The sequence below is a fragment of the Haemaphysalis longicornis genome, unplaced genomic scaffold (genome assembly GCF_048455015.1).
Source record: "Haemaphysalis longicornis isolate Haplotype H1 unplaced genomic scaffold, Haemaphysalis longicornis Haplotype H1 scaffold_5, whole genome shotgun sequence".
Lineage (NCBI taxonomy): Eukaryota > Metazoa > Arthropoda > Arachnida > Ixodida > Ixodidae > Haemaphysalis > Haemaphysalis longicornis.
This window is the reverse complement of record NW_027526385.1, coordinates 157,876,543-157,894,168: the sequence shown is the minus strand read 5'-3', so window position 1 is coordinate 157,894,168 and position 17,626 is coordinate 157,876,543. Positions and strand designations below refer to the sequence as shown.

At 45.3% G+C, this 17,626-nt stretch overlaps 1 protein-coding gene across 1 annotated transcript in view; it reads right to left on the bottom strand.

Moving 5' to 3' along the window:
• The window catches only part of LOC144139485 (dermonecrotic toxin SdSicTox-betaIIB1aiii-like), a 73,428-nt gene that overhangs the window by 35,737 nt on the left and 20,065 nt on the right, over window positions 1-17,626 (bottom strand). The window contains exons 3-5 of the mRNA XM_077671815.1: window positions 14,695-14,932; window positions 5,633-5,764; window positions 2,525-2,650 (exon numbers count right to left, since the gene is read on the bottom strand). Of these exons, the coding sequence (XP_077527941.1) occupies window positions 2,525-2,650; window positions 5,633-5,764; window positions 14,695-14,932 (496 nt within the window). The remainder of the gene's footprint in view (window positions 1-2,524; window positions 2,651-5,632; window positions 5,765-14,694; window positions 14,933-17,626) is intronic.

Here is a 17,626-nt window from a genome sequence, read left to right as displayed (position 1 = left end):
GCCGAAAGAAATATTTCTCGCCACAGAACCCATGGTTAACACAATTTGTGCTAAAGGGCATGCGACGGAATGATAGCCTGTATAGAAGAACGAAAAAAACAGCCTTTTAATGTAACCCTTAAAGCTCGCTACAAAATATACTGCTAAGTGCTTGGCGTACTGTTGAAAAAATCCAAACGGGAGTACTACGAAAAACAGATAGCGCAAACTGGCAATAATGTTGGGATGCAATGGCGCATAATAAATTCCTTCTTGAATATTAACACAAATAAAAGCGCTATTACTGGAATACGTTACAATGAAGATACTTTTACTAACCCTGCCGATATTGCAAATGCCTTCAGCAGATTCTTTTCTGTTCACCCTAACCTATCCACAACCCGTCACCTTGATAACAATCGACACGTTTCAGTCTCTATCTTCCCCACGTCACCAAGCGAAGCGCGCAGCACAATTCTAAATATCAAAAACACTAGTCCCGGTCTGAATAATATTTCATCGTTTCACATCAAAGAAATACTTCACTACATAGTCGATGCTTTTGCGCACATTATAGACTTAGGTATCAAAGCCGGAGTCTTTCCAAAAGAATTAAAAAGAAGTAAAATTGTTCCGGTTTTTAAAAAGGGCAATAAGACAATACCAACCAGCTACCGAGCGATCTCCATTCTGCCTTTTTTTTCAGTAAAGTCCTAGAAAAATAACAGACAAGCGTCTTTCCAGTTATCTTCAAAAATGTAACCTACTATCCCCGCGACAGTTTGGTTTCCTACCGGGATACTCAACTAACCTTGCTTTAATTGCTTTAACAGACATGATAAAATCCAAAATTGACGATGGGAAATTTGTTGGATTGGTTTTTGTTGATTTCACTAAAGCATTTCATACCATTGATCACTACATACTTTTGCAGAAATTAACCTTTTATGGCATGACTGGACCTCCATTACAGTTACTTCGCAGTTACTTACTTGATCGGGAGCAGACATTTAGTATATCGGAAGTGCGTTCACCTACAGCAGTTAATAACATTGGAATTCCACAAGGATCTATTCTAGGGTCAATTTTATTTCTCCTTTATATTAATGATCTTCCCAACTGTTTATCATCCATCAATAATTGCCTCTTATATGCTGATGACACCACTTCTTTCGCTTCTGATGTAAACCTAGATATACTAACCTCAAAGATCAATATTGACATCAAAAATATCATTGACTGGTGCGAAGAAAACAAATTATGCCTTAATCGTCAGAAAACGCATTGTATGATATTGAGCTCCCCTAACAGAGTGCGGTGTACCATTTCTCCGGTTTACGTTAACACACATGCCATCTACCCATCACGACACTGCAGCTTTTTAGGTGTTGAATTAGACCCGTTCCTCAAATTCACTTTTCGCATTAACTCGCTAAAAAATAAGACTGCATATGGTATCAGGGTCCTAATAAAAGCCCGCCATTAATTTTCGCCACAAACTCTCAACACGATGTGCTACGCCTTCATGCACAGTCACTGGGGATTAACTTACCGCTCTCATGTAACTCCTCTGCAGCATCTACAAAATCAAGCTGCCCGAATAATCACCCACGATTCCTACAATGCTCACGTAACACCCCTTTTCTTGCAGCTAAATTTTTTACGCATAGACAAACTCATCAAGTACAACTTGGGAATCACCGCATATAATTTGATTAGGACTCCTAGTTTCTTATATGTAATTGGCATAGATTATTTAACTAACCCAAATGTTACGTGGTTTTCACTACAGAATAACTTCTTGCTGCCAAAAGTACTCAAGAATTACGGCTTACAGACTGTGCGATTCACTATGTAAAATTTTGGAGCACTTTGCCCCTCACTGTAAAAACTGCGCTATCGCTTACCCATTTCAAAACATTACTGCGATCATACATATCTGAACAATCATTCGCCATTTAATTTCCTGTCTGTACATTTTAAAGTGTTAAAATCTTAGACATTCATTTACATCGGTTTATGCAGTATGTTTTGTATTGAAATGCCTTCCCACCTTATTCTTAATGTTTTGCCGTTTTTAGCCGTTTTTATGTGAATTAAATGTAACTTTACCGCTAACTATTGTATACAATATATTACTATGACTTTCTCTGTTATTTTTTTTGTGCAATTTATGTTGTATTTCTTCACTGCGTTCTCAGAATAACACTGTTCACAGCTTTCGCTACTGCTAAAAATTTTGTTTCTTTTCTACTCGTTAAGTCACAAGGGGTCCAATTACAGTGCTAAACTCTGGGACCCCTTTCTGTATAATATTTTTTTACAAATTGCATATTTTGTTACTAATAATAAACTGAAACTGAAACTGAATGCGTTACAAGTTGGGGCTCTGGGGGTATACTCGGCAAAGAACGCATTTGGACCACGTATATTGTTTTCAGCCCTTGTGAGAATATCACCGTTCACTCCCGGGTTTACATCATGCTTCATGGTTACCTTCACTGAAGACATGCACTTCATGCTGCATCAGACGCCCACCACTTACCGATGCAGTCCCTCCAAGATCGTGAGTCAGGATGCGCCGAGAATCTGTCTAAAGCTCCCATGAAAACATTCCGGGCGTCGAGGCTTTCCACGTACAAGAGGACGTTGAGTGCGTTCAAGGGCGAAACTGCAGGATAATGTTTAAAAATGTTTAGGCTGGGCGGGCAAAAGTTTTGAATGCAGGAATTTTACACTCAGCCATGATTTCCGAAAAAAAGTCTGAGGACAGCTGGTAGTTTATAAGGGTTGTGAATTCGCAAACGTGAATTTCCATTTAAACGCGAGAGACGCCTTGCTTCCTCCTCGCGTTTTAGAAGTGCTTTGTAACCTTGCCATTTAGGACACTAGGCTGTGCGATCCGCCTTAACACTTTCATTGGCTCCGATCTGTCTCGGGGTCGTGGCGCTGCTGCACGTTTGCCTCTCAGCGTGCGTAGGAGAGCGTTGACAACGAGTGTGACTTTTCTTGTATATCAAACGCTGTGTGTTTAACCTTGCCTATCGCGCCAAGTGTTTTGGGGGGACAGCCACGTTGTCGTAGCAGATGACTCAGAAAAAAGATCCTTTAAAAATCCCTGACCCTTTGTAGCACAACGTGGAATACGTGCTGTACTAGGGCCGGCCCAACGCCACCTCCAATCCCTAAACACCTCTACAAATTTAATGATATAGCTTGCTTTCTTCAAGGTGCACATATAACCATCTCTGTTATTGTTTCTTCAATCGCTAAGCGAACCAAAACCAGCCTTGCTCCTCGCACAAAGATCGGCCGTCGTCTTCGCGAAGTGCGAAAGCTAATGAAAATGGTCTCCTAAACGATGAACCATACTATTCTTTCAATCGCGAAATAAAGGATTTATATTTTGGGGAATGATACATTTAGTTCACCTGAAACTAAAATGTTATCAACTGCACATGTTCCTAGTGAAAGTAGAAAATCGCAATAGGTAGGTAACCTTTTCCCGTTGCAGTGCATCATCTAACATTGAAATCTATAATGAGGTTCCAAACCGAGGTTGCAATTCTATCCTCAAAGTTTAGCGACGTGAAGGTTACTGAACAAATAATCACAACACTGTTTGCACGTAATTACACAGCAAAAGTAACCTGTGACTGATCGCCGCCCGTGTGCAGTTCGTTCCCCTCAAAAGAAAAAACAGTGGGATGATAGCCAAGGCGCCGGCTAAAAAAAGCTGCTTTTCGATGTCGTATGCAAGCTAAAATCGTTGTAAATTGTGGCCTGACTTTTCACCCGCAGTAGCAAGAATTGTTGCTCCGGGAGCTGGTATTCTGATGCAAAAATAACTGCCGGCGGTGTACTTCATTTCAATTTATACTATAGCAATGCCAGGTCGAAATTTCTCTTATCTTCAGAAGCCTTGTAAAAACGCCGGTGAAAATTCACCTGTGGAAATAACACTGCCGAACTGGACGCTACTACGCGCATATTGAGGTTCCTGCGAGCGGCCGCTAGCACCGGTGCGCCCTCTACCGTTTAATCACCTACGTCACTTCCGGAATGGCCGCATTCTCTTTTAGTTTCAATTCCAAACCACTAATCGTCCGGACCAGTTCGCGTCGCGCGCGTCCCGGTTTGAAACGCAGTGTTTTGAAGTTAGCACTCGTTGTGTGTACTACTACATGGCATCATTTTTTATGCAGGCGAAATTTTGAGTGCAGTTGTCCTTTTAGCCCGAAATCTTGCAGTCTGCTACGCACTCTGTCAATTTTCATCACAGTTGTTTGCCCCTGTACAATTACGTTTGACTGTCGCTTTTCACTGGCCCGATAAAATAGAGAAGATAACTCCCCATAGAGCTACCTCATCGTTTGAATCATACCTTTTGCATGATATTGATCGGCGGATCTATAAACAATACAACAATACTTTTCTTTCTTGAATTAGGGGCCGAAACAGTTGACATGAGACTGGCGTACTTACGTATTCGGTGGGTATAGCATGATTCTGGTCCCATCCCAATGTTAACGCGCACATCGTTTTGAATGTATTGCAAGATGCATTTCATTAGAAACTTTGTATAACATGGCTTTGATTTTACTCACTCAATACCTGTTGAGTGCCACAAAGCATAAACTGCCACAAATAGAGGCACATTGTAAAATATCAGAATTATGATTAAATCAGGATTAATAAGCTACGTGAGCTTCAAGATGTAACCCGGCGCTCTGCGACATGTTGTATCTTTATTGTCACACAACGCTTCAGAATGGCAGACAGCAGTACGGGAAATAACCCGTGGTTGATTCCTCTGTCATAGGAGTCCGCAAAGCACAAAAGTAAAATGTGCAGCGAAATGTGCAGCTCAGTATGATTTGCGGGTCGGCGGCTCTCTTGTGGGTGTGCTTGGTGAGTGACGTCCCGCTGGCGGGTCGCTTCGGCTTCATTTCCGTGACGGATATGACGTCAGTGAAATCTTGGTATATGCCAGCATAAAAGACTTTTGTGTTAAAATACGAAACCCAAAAGCAAACAACCCTAACTATAAGAACACTTTAGTACTAAAGATTGCTTCCCCTCAAGAAGGCCCTGTGTGCAGGGTGCACCCTTTACAGGCCGCTTGCTTCGTTGAACTGGCGTCACTTCCTTGACGGATTTGACGTCATTCTAATGTTTGTGTATTCGGGAATCAAACGCTTTCGTGTTAAAAGGTAGATGAGAACGCACATAAGGGAGCGAGTAGCGGCGAAACTGAGGTGGTGGTGAGGGAAGAACGTATACTTGTAGCGTGCTTGCACTGCCGCAAAGGTTCGTTGCTTGGACGGTGCAAGATCAAACTAAAGCGATGCTCATCATGGTGCCCAGACGAAAGCCAGCGGAAAGGGCACGGCGTTCGCACTTAAAATCTCTCGGCATGCGCATTAACATTTTGATTGATTGTATGGTTTAGTGCGCCGAAGCTTAATTTCAATTTTGGTGAAACTCAATTTTGATCTCAATAAAACGCGCATGCGAAGCAGCGTGATATGTTAGGTGACCCCACTAACTTTCGCCATTACGCACCTTTCAGGTGTTTAAATGAGTTGCTCTTGATGTTTTCTTCGAGAACATTTTCTCGTTTCCGACCGACTGCAAAAAGGTGCGGGTTCACCATTATTCCAGAGGTGCTCAAACAGAAGATTGGCGATGAGTTGGCCGGCGTTGTAGTGATAGCCCCAAGTTATGCTCGAAGTCTTCAGGTCCAGGAAAAGGAGCCTCAGTTTGCCCCTGAACTTGCCACTGTCTGTATCAAGCAAAAAACAAACAAACAAAAAAGGACAAGGAAAACGCCATTGAAGAAGGTGAAGGTCACTTGAGAAGCATATTAATGTCAATGTATATGTCTCACCATGAAACTTATGTCGCACCATGAAATTTTTATTTTCGCAAACTGACTCGCCAACACGCAGAATACTTAGAAACAGAATTTTCAACCTGGGAAGCTTGGCGAGTTTTTGCGCGCTCATCTCTGTCGTTCACAGTTACTAAGATTCAGTGCCAACGCTGATTTCTAAGAATCATTTAAACATATAATCAAGGTTAATTGTGTACGCGTTGTTAAATCTCCCACTGGGTATGCGCAATTAGTCATAATCATCCTGAAAGCACCCCTGTCATTAAAGTTATCGTCCCCGCTAAGGGCAGCCATGGCACAGGTCTTCCTTGCGTCGTTCTTCCGCTATATTTTTTGGTGCCGAAACCCGGGGAGGATGACCGCACGCGACGAAGGAGACCACCGACGTCCCCTCCGGCTTGCGGTTCCTAGAACCCTACGATTTTGACTGTTTCCGCTATTCAACAAAGCCCTCAGCCGGGGGTCGGCATGGATGGCCCAGACCGTCCAGTGACGACTGACAGTAAGTGTCGAATGAATAAGCTGCGCCGGCAGCAACGCATCCTTCGCGTCGCCACTGCGAGACTGCTTAAGGCAGCGAATGTGCCATCTTCGCATGATTTGCAAGAGGCCATTGACCTTGCAAGCAAAGACACCGCACTGTACGAGGTCGAAAAGAGAATTGTAGAACTGCTTGAACGTGACAAACTCGACCAGGACTACTTCGACGCGTTGGCATGCCGAGGGGAGATATGCTGTACCCTCAAGTGGCTGCGCGATGCTTTGAAGGTCCCCAATCGCCCGGCATGACAGCCACTACCAACGACACATCAGGCACGCCATTTTGCCCTCTCCCATTGACTTCTGTGTTCAACGGCATTCGGCCGGCAACGCATCGAAGCGACCCCACTGAAGGGCGCTCACTTACATCGACCTCAAAGGTTACCTTGCCAACGTTCCAGGTCCCCACATTTGAGGTTGAGCCGCCTGAACAGTAGAGGGTTGGGAGCATTTTCGAGAGGACTACGCGCGAGCACAGGGACTTGTCCGAGATGTAGAAGACAGATACGCGGTCATTCACGTCTATCACGCCGAGAAAACGAAAGGGAGAGTGCACACCGCGTTGTGCACACGACGACGTATGAAACATTGACTCGAGATAGCGTAAGGCCAGCAGGTCCGTAAGAGTAAAACTGCTCCAGGATGGTGATTCAGGGACCCGCTTCGTTTAACGCGACGCGCGACGCTAGGAAGCCTTTCTTTCCCCCACCAAACAAAGGGAAGGCGATGGGAATCAACTTGCCCGCAAATGCCTCCGAATTTTCCGCAAAGAAACAAATTGTCGCTGCAACCCACGCTTCAACATGCAAGGCCGAAGACGAGGCTGAACGAAAGGACCTGCAAGTGGGAGCCTACTACGAGGGAGCATCGAACATTCCAACGGAAGAAGGGGGTGCAGACACCGAGGCTACGCCTGCCGCAGACAAGGACGACTCAGAGGCTGCCGTCCAAACAGACAACGAAAACCCTGGAGGTTTCAAGAACGACAAAGAGAAGGCAGTGGCACCACCGTATGAGATCGAGTGTATCTTTCTTTCAGACAAAGTGAAGAGCAAACGCTTGCTGGAAGTAATGAAAAGTCGATGAACTCTAACCAACGAAGGATTGCTACAGGTTGTACCCAGCTACGAATCTGAAGTGTTCTATCTCAGCGAAGTTGGGAAAGCCGAAAAACTTGGCGCGGCAAGTCTGCCTCATGCGAGGAGGCAGCAAGGCCCGGTGGAGAACCATCCGGACCGTACATTGAGCTGACAAGAAGCAGGAAAACGATCTCGTTAGGAGAGGAAAAACAAACGGAAGGCAAGCACACAGCCAACATGAGAACACCACTAGACTCCCTGCGCAACAGCTACCGTTACACAAAATATTAGGACTTGCAAGACATCGACTTCGCCACAATAACTGCACGGCTAAAGGACTGCAACCTTCTGAGACAGCGGGACCCACAGTCTGGTTGTCGTCAGTATTAAATTGGCGGCCCTTGGCTGTCGTGAGATCTGAACGACGGCGCAAGCACCTGGAGACGAAAGAGGAGATCGCATTCCCCGAACGCGTCGCAAAGGTTGACCTTACGGACAGAAAAAAACAAAATGTTAGAATTACGGATTTATTGTGCACCCATCGATTATCTCGGGCGCGGGAGGACAAAAAATATAGCGGAAGAACGACGCAAGGAAGACCTTGGCCATGGCTGCCCTTAGCGGGCACGATGACTTTAATGACAGGGGTGCTTTCATGATAATCATGATGAATGGCGCATACCCAGCGGAAGATTTAACACACGTTATTAAGGTAGCTGCATGATTCCAATACTTTAATCTTCATATGTATGACGTCCGGCAGCAAACAAAAACACTCCATTCCCCAAACCCACATTCTAGCCAAACACACACATCTAGATATTGCACGCGGGGAAAACACATCGACTACTTCAACAAAAGCCGAGAAAACTGTTACACTCAAAAGGAATGGTCGGGATAGTTAAATGAATTTTATCCGGATGAGCGGTATTTGTCTCAGAAGGGATTTAAGTAGGACCAGCACCATTATATCCATCACCTCTCCAAAACACGTTGAAAAAGCCATGAGTATTTGTAATAAAAGCTCCAAATGTTATTTTTGTGGCTTCATCAGACCAAGATTACTGCATTTCTAGCGGTTGAGAACACACGTTGCTTCGAAGTAGAATTAAAAGAAGAACCGGCCTTCGCAGCCAAGGTTTTGCAATATGCAAAGCAGAACAGCGTCAGGATATTGCTGATAAACGGCGCGAGGCTGAAAGAGTGTTGTCAAGCTCATGCATTGTAAACGGGACACTTGTATGGTGGTCGGTCTACTTCGGCGTGGAAATTTAAAACTGGGGAGCACTGTATGCGGTATGTCAGCGAACATGTTACACTATGCTTCGGTGGCCTTCACTTCGCTTTGCCTACACGTTGAGCTAAATCACAGAATGGGTACAGTTGTTTCGGGTGATCCTGCAGACGTCACAACATTTGTGAGAACCTTGACATTGGCTTCCGGAATAATGTTGTAGGGGCAGGCAAACGTTGTAAGCTGAGATTTTGACAAAGAAACCCGAGGACTAATATCTGCAAACAACTAGCGATGATTGTCGCTGCACTGCTATAAAACACTGAAATCACGAAAAACACTTTGTTATTTCTACACGTAAGCATGCGTGCCTTTATTAACGATTGTGACTTTTACCTTAAAGGGGCCATGAAAACAAAATGCAGCGTTGTTCAATTCGAATAAACTACATTTAGTGACTCACTCAGGTCCATCCCAATCACGAACGACGATTTTTTTACCCGAGAAGACTAGATATATATTGAAGAACTTTCAAACTTCGCGCTACATGAACGTAACATGAGCACCAGTGACGTAATTAGGGACAGAAATAAACGCATAGTTATCAGTGTGTTAAGCGCACGGTAGCATTCAAGTGATACACTCAAACGTAGCTTCAGGCCCCACTATCATCGCCCAATCAAGTTTCTTGGTGGTGGCTTATGTAGGCGGCGCAAATCATGAAAACAAGGTTCGGCGTCGTCATAGAGAAATCGCCGGAAAGTGGCGGGGGAGTCACCACTGCTTCATCTGTTTTCCTTAATATCTCTATTATATGTTTCGTGTTTGCGTTAAAATAGATATTGTTATTATCAACACAAACCGGTGTTTCTAGTAAACCTTTCTTGCATTTTGTCTCAGTGGATACTGTAACTTTCTGCTGAGCAAGAAATAAGGCGTGCTAAGTGACTTAGGTGCCAGTACGTGCTGTTAGGCTGCCCACGTGCAGCACATGGAGTATTCATGAGGATAGCAATATTAAAAAGGCCACGAAGGGAACATGCAAGTTCGGCTCATTGAAAAAACTTCTCTGAATATTACTATACTCCCGAATGCAAAATTTGTGCGCACCGCAAACTGCAGGCGCATACCTGCTGCGTATCAGGACGTGATCGCGTGATCAGTGAGCGCTCAGTGGCGCGCGCTACTCTGCCGTTATCTCGCAGCGCGTCGCCGCCGCCGAGCATGTCGTTGCCAATCGTGTTTGAACTAAGAACCAGTCGGGCTTGTTCCCTGTGTGAACCTCCCGCGCAAATTTCTCGTAGTTTGGGTGAGCTAGCGCTCTCAAGAAGGGACCGCGGACTTGAGAACAGGTAGTGAACAGTCATCATCGTCGAGCGCACGCTACCTCCTCACCCTTTCGCCATTCGTCGCCGCGGAGGAGCATCTCGTGCTGGCTCAGCATACTGACCCCCCCTCCCCTCACAAGTTGGGCGAACCGCCCTCCCTTCCCCATTTAGCGATAGTCTCCTCCTCTGCTTCCTTTCAGTCTTCGGTCTTCCCATCGCTCGCTCGGTTGCAACACCATCGCCGCCGCGAAACCACAGATGCGGCCGTCAAGGGGCTGAGCCCTAAAACGCTCCCTTGTCTCGATAACAATGATGCTGCTTCTATCGCCAGCTTCAAGCATATACAGGAGTTATTGCAGATGTAGCAGTGGCGAGTCCCTAGCACTTTCAGGCAATTTAATCTCCGTGACGCCAGATAACGTAATTTGTCTGATTGGCGGCCTCCAACCTAAGTCACGGCCAATAAGCATGATCGGGCGATTGTAGTGGGGCTTGTTTTGTTGGAATGCTAACCGGCTTGAATGACTTGAATGCTAACGGGCAGTTCACACACTAAGCATGCTTTTAATGACGTTCAGTAAAGCTTGATGTCGGGCTAGTTGGTGTAACATGATATTGAAGGTTCGTTGCGCTTGCTGTGAACACAAAGACTTGCACGGGAAAAAAACGTAGACTTTCACGAGAAGACGGCGCACTAACAACTCCACTAACACTAACATAACACTAACACTTGTTAGTGCGCCGTCTTCTCGTGAAAGCCAACGTTTTTTTCCCGTGCAAGTCTTTGTGTTCACAGCAAGCGCAACGTACCTTCAAAATCATGCTTTTAATGCTAGCCCCTATTACGCCGCTCCTGCCCATATTACATCAATGTAGTGGAAAATTTGGAAGTTCTTGAATATTTCTGACGTCTTCTGGCTGAAAAAACGCCTTTCGTGGCTGGGATGGAGCCAATTAAGTTACCAAGTCCTAGTTCTTTTAAACTGAAGAAAGTTCAATTGCCATAATGTCTTCATGGCCCCTCGTAACAGCGCCGCACATTGAGAAAATCATTTCGATGCGAAATGCTGCTCCCACACCACCCTACGCCCTTATCAAACTAAACGACGGTACTACCCACGTGATTTGATCTTCAGGGAATCCAAGGGGAAAGAAATGCCGTACTTCAGCGTCCCTACATGCCACGTTGACGTCAAGTGCACGAGTTCTGTCCGCCCGGTTCTACAGTGTTGGCTGTTATATGAAAGGCGAGGGCTCTTTGTTGTTTCGTCGACGATACCATTGAGTGCTTCCTTGTAACGATGTATCCATACCAAGTGCCCCTACGTCCAGTGTAACGGCAGAAACTCACCAACAGACGAAACTACCACCACTATGATTGATAAATGCATTTTTGATTTGTATTATTACATTCATGATTGATGAGGATGTGGACACACCTGAACGAAATTGCAATGGAATGCAAGGCTAGGTAGTGGCAATAAATCCAGCATTCGTCTGCCAATTACTTCAACATTCAATGTGCAATCCTTGTTGAGGTTTTCCAGTAATTTACTTATGGTGGCCGCAGATCCAAAGTACGGACCAAGTATTTTCTTCACTTGAACTGTTGTCTTTTGTGACTAAATGCGTGAAAAAGGTTTGCCTTCATTGACTAATGTTCGTACCGTGTTGATACTGCTAGTATTTCACGCCCGCCCCGAGTTTAGTGGCCGTTCCTGGCAGTCATTAAAAGTTGCTGAATTCTGTGCAACTTTCTCCTGACTGCTGCTTTTGGAAATCATCGCCAACAAGGTTTTCAAATTCAAAGCGGCATTAACAATTTCCTTATTATATTTTAGTTTCATTTTTCTAACGATGTCCGACACGCGCGGTCAACTGAAGATACCAACCGTTGAATGGCGGATATGCAAGTAGGATAAACTGGATCGGATGGAAGGGCAAGGCGGTACCGCTTCAGTTATACTAGGACATTTCCTGTCAATTTCGACGAACGGTAACCTCGCAATCAGGAACGATATTAAATTAAAGACCGCGGACGCGTATGTTTGCAGCTAGAGCGTGACCGCCCCAAGACGTCATCTTGCATCAGACTCAAAACCAAGGTCACCAGGCAACATGACTTCTCTAGACTGTGCAGTGTCTGCAATTATAGATAAAAACCATTCAAACTTTGATGCACCGGGTTGCTGAGCTTTAAAAACGTCGCCTTTAAAATTATTTTTGGGAACTACAGCGCCCCAGCGCAGAGACTCCAAGGTGGTTTATGGTACCCACAGGTTTTCACCCACTAGGTGCCCCACACTAAAAATGTAACTTGTGCGTGCAAACCTGACCTTAAAAAATGTTTAAATTCCTTAAAGCGAACAAAATATACACGTTGAAAACCATATTTTGGCCCAAAAAGTACGAAAGTAGCTCGCGCGAGCCTCTACCTTGTGGCAGTGTTTTACGTTCAACCGCAACAGAAGGTTCCAGTAGATGGCACGACCGGTGGAATGCGGGATAATTGGCGTGAGCTCAGCAAACCTTCTCCGTGTTTATTGTGTGATGATCCAGAGGGAGGGCAAGAGTTTGAGATTTGGGCGGGAATGACAAGAGAGGCATTTACGCGGAAGAGTCGGCAGAAGGCTATCGTCTTTCGACGACATTCGCAGCAGCAAAGTGAGCAGATATGGACCATTTTTTCTCTGGTTTTGTCAGATCTGATGATGCTGTACATAGATCGGGTGTTCAACGTTAATGTAAGTGATACGTTCATGTCTATAATACTTGGCAATAACTACTTTCACGTGCATTTTTCCAGCTATAAAGCTTCGTGGATTTCATCGGCACGCCGAGCGATGCGTCCATTAGTTTTATGGACAGCGCAGTAATTTATTTAAAACTGCAATATAATTGAAACAATTCACAGTGTTATACGCACTGCTTGGGAGGTCGTGAATATCAAAGAAGTAGCATCCTTAGTCCGAAATTTCAGATACGTAGGTGTTGTTGGAGCTGCCATAGCGTGCTGGATCTAAGTTGTGAGTGATTTTCAGCTAGGCGAGGCTGAAGCTTGAGCTTGAAACTCGTAGAGGCGCGTGCCTGCCAAAGTTTCCCGTATACGTCGGTCACCGCGAAGCTGTATTCGCTAAGTTCTGGTCAAAATTGCGCGCGTCCATCAGGTCGCGTCGACAAAGAACCATTTGCACTCGTTCCAGAGCTACTGTTAAATGCTCTGTAGCTCTAAATCTAAGGCAAGTATCTTGGAAAGAAATCAAACTGAAACTAGCCGCTGAGACGACTGTATCAATTCTCTGAGTTTCGTTTCACTGTCATAAATTTTTAGTTCACAGTCAATATGCAAGCGCTGCAGAATTACCGCCTGCTGTCACTACATGGCCATCGATAGAGGTATTCTAGTTGTAAAAACTGCTGCACCTCTTGTTTTATCCAGGATATCCCAAACAAATTATATGGTTATCAATTCAGCAATAATACCTAGGAACTTATTCGTATATGTTCTCAATCGACTTCTCTAGTAAGTCAACGTACATAGCTCAATATTATCTACCAACACAGATCTGCTGCTTCTTCATCTTCAAAGTAGTGTTAGGGCTCCAAATTTTCTCTTCTCTCCGTTACCTTGACTTCAAGCCTTTGCCAACAGCCTAAGGCATCAATGTAGGCTTAAGGTTCGGTACGTGGAATCCTGAACCTGATGGCGTGGAAATCAATGCTGCACTTATTGTACTTAAAGATACGGGCACCAACGACGACGTCGTTAGACTTAAAAGTGTAACGTTATGCGTTCCGTCAGACTAAAAGATGCTTGCATTTGAACAGCGAAGTAAAGATGACCTAAATTTATTGGAAACGGGCTTTGGGTGTCGCCTAATTTCTACTTCTCTAATCCCCGCGGTCATAGCAACATGCAGGCCTCAGTAGGTTACCGAAAGGATAGTGTATAACCCCAGGTTCCCACAGCATTCACTAGGCCTACATTTTGTATCCTATGCCCATCGGCCGGTCCCAGATACCGGGCTGCGTGCTCCTTGTGCAGGGTGCTATTCCTATCCAAGCCCACATTTACCAAAGTTTTAACGACAACAGTCTTCCTTGGACTGTTACAGGATAATATTTCGGTCTGAATGTATGTCTGTCCCTAGATTTAGCCACCAGGCTAATAAGTTAGCAGAAACCGTACATCGCGAAAATCGCCTATGATAAAACAGATATACTGGTATATCTACAGTGACTGCCATAAGAAAGAGAAGTACTTGTATATGTGAAAGTTTTTGTGATCAACCTGTCGACGTGCTCGGCGTGTTTCCAAACTTAAAATAAACCAGCTCTCCTTTGCGCAGAACGAGTCTACGCCCCAACATCAAACTTTGATAGTCTCGTCTTTGAACTGCCTCCTTACCCTTCTCCCCTCTTCCAGGGCCCGTACTATCATGTGGCTATCATGTGGGTATCATGTGGCCGGTGTGCCACATCTAATTCCCTGCACAACTTTCATTTCACCGCAGCTCCAAGCTGCATGTTCAGTTATACACCCCAGCTCTGTGTCAAGTAAACTGTAGTTAAATATACTGCGGATATGCTCCGCCTTGCCACAAACTTGAGTACTCAAGGCTTGACTCGGATGCTTACCCACGTGCGTGACGTTTCGCAAGTAATCCAAATATTCCGGGATCCTCGCGTACCTCGTGCCCACACGGTTGCAGTCGCAAGGAATACCGTGGTAAACCCAAGTGGGCGTTCCAGTGGCGTCAAACTGTATGTCTGCCTCCAGGGCGTTGCAACCGCTGTTCACAAAGACGTCGACATCGTACAGCGAGTTCACCATGTGGCCGATGACGAAGAAAGGCCGTTTATCCATCCACACAGCCTGCAAGAAAGCAAAGATACTTATTGCGTGTGTTTTAGTCTTACAGTGTTTTACAGTGGGGGTGCCCTAACGTTTTACGCTACCTGCAAAGACTGTTGTAAATGTGCTATTAACCTGTATGTCCTTCAGAAGCCGCAGGTAGATGAAAAATTGTTTAGGCGAGTTAGGAGCAAACTATTGCTGGACAGTTTACCGACTATAAAAAAAATAATCGCGGCAAATGGCAATTAATGTAACCGTCTGATTTAGTCGCATGGAAACGTTTCGTTGCCGGTATACACCAGCTTGACCTTCCATTCTTTCCGTTAAACGTTCACAACAAAATCGAGGTATTTGGACTCTTCAGAACAGGTTAAATAAACAGGAAAAAGTAAAAAAAGACAGGACCACCGCTAACGGAGCAGTGGACGACCACAATATTTATTTGGGTGCCCACGGTGGTACTAAAAAAAAAAATCCGCATATGATGGAATTGCACGAAGGGGCTTGGGGTGCGGCCTGACCCCGGCGACCATTGCCGGTAATGCACTCCCTCACCAGAGCAGGATTGGCCACCCTGGTGTAGTAACGGCCACAACCTCCCATGAATACGCCAACTAACCCTCGGCCCTCAGTCCCCAGCGGCTGCGAAGCAACTGACCACGGCGGCGGTCAGACCTGTGACGCAGCAGAGGGTGCTAAGAATCCCTGGATCCGGACAGGCCGCCAATGGAATCTGAACCTGGCAACGTTTAACGCACGAACCTTATCTAGCGAAGCAAGTCTCGAGGTGTTGTTCGAGGAACTAGAGGGCATTAAATGGGATGTAATAGGGCTTAGCGAGGTTAGGAGGGCAGGCGAAGCCTTTACGGTGCTGAAAAATGGACACGTCCTATGTTACCGTGGTCTAGAGGACAGAAGAGAACTGGGAGTGGGATTTCTAGTCAATAAAAGCATAGCTGGCAACATAGACGAATACTATAGCATTAAAGAACGGGCAGCAGGTCTTGAAATTAGGCTCAATAAGAGGTACAAGCTCAAGGTGGTACAGGGCTACGCGCCCACATCCAGCCACGACGACCAAGTAGTGGAACGCTTCTATGAAGATTTGGAATCGGCAATGGCTAAAGTAAAAACACAGTATACCGTAGTTATGGGGGACTTCAATGCTAAAGTAGGCAAGAATCAGGCTGGAGACAAGGCAGTTGGGAACTTTGGTCTGGGCTGTAGAAATAGCAGGGGGGACCTGCTAGTTGAGTTTGCAGAACGGAATAACCTCCGCATAATGAATACCTTCTTCTGTAAACGGGAGAGTCGGAAGTGGACCTGGAGGAGCCCGAATGGGGAGCACAAAAATGAAATAGACTTCATATTATGCGATAACCCTGGCGTCGTGCAGGATGTGGAAGTGCTCGGAAGGGTAAGGTGTAGTGACCACCGTATGGTAAGATCTCGAATTAGGCTAGATTTGAGGAGGGACCGCAACAAGCTAGTACGAAAGAAGCCGATAAACGAACTAACAGTAAGACGTAAAGTAGAAGAATTCAGGATCGCGCTGCAGAACCGATATTCCGCCCTTAACGAGGAAGCCGAGCCTACGACCCAGGAAGCCAGCGACAACCTTTCACGCATCATTACGGAGTGTGCAATAGAAGTCGGGGGCACTATGGCTAGACAGGATACTGGTAAACTTTCACAGGAGACGAAAGATCTAATCAGGAAACGGCAAACCATGAGAATCTCTACCGCAGCTGACAGAATAGAACTAGCCGAGCTTTCGAAGTTAATCAATAAGCGTAAGACAGCTGACATACGGAAGTTTAATATGGAGAGGATCGAATACGCTGTAAAGAACGGAGGTAGCCTGAGAGCAGTGAAGAGACGTCTTGGCGTGGGGAAAAATCAGATGTATGCACTTAAGGATAAGCAAGGCAATGTCATCACAAATAGGGATAAAATAGTCACAGTGGCTGAGGAGTTCTATAGGGATCTGTACAGTAGCCGGGACATACAGGATAATGCCGAACGAGACAGCAGTTCAGAGGAGATAGACATCCCACCAGTAACGACCGAAGAAGTAAGGAAGGCTTTGAAAGAAATGAAAGGGGGCAAAGCACCTGGTGAGGATCAGATAACAGCAGACCTCTTGAAGGATGGCGGAGAAATTGTACTTGAAAAACTGGCAAACCAGTATACGCAATGCCTAATGACCGCAATGGTACCGGAATCTTGGAAGAACGCGAACATCATCCTAATCCATAAGAAAGGCGACATGAAGGACTTGAAAAATTACAGGCCGATCAGCTTACTGTCAGTCGTCTACAAGGTATTTACCAAGGTAATCGCTAACCGAATCTCCGCAACCTTAGATTTCAGTCAACCTAAAGAACAAGCAGGGTTCCGTAAAGGTTATTCAACAATGGACCATATTCACACGATCAATCAGGTGATAGAGAAGTGCGCTGAGTATACTGAACCCCTATATATAGCCTTCATAGATTATGAGAAAGCATTTGACTCGGTCGAAACCCTAGCAGTCATTCAGGCATTACGGAACCAGGGGGTAGATGAGCAATATGTAAGAATACTAGAGGATATCTACAGTGGGTCTACAGCTACCATCATCCTCCATAGGGAGAGCAGTAAAATACCTATAAGGAAGGGTGTCAGACAAGGAGACACAATCTCTCCAATGTTATTCACAGCATGCTTACA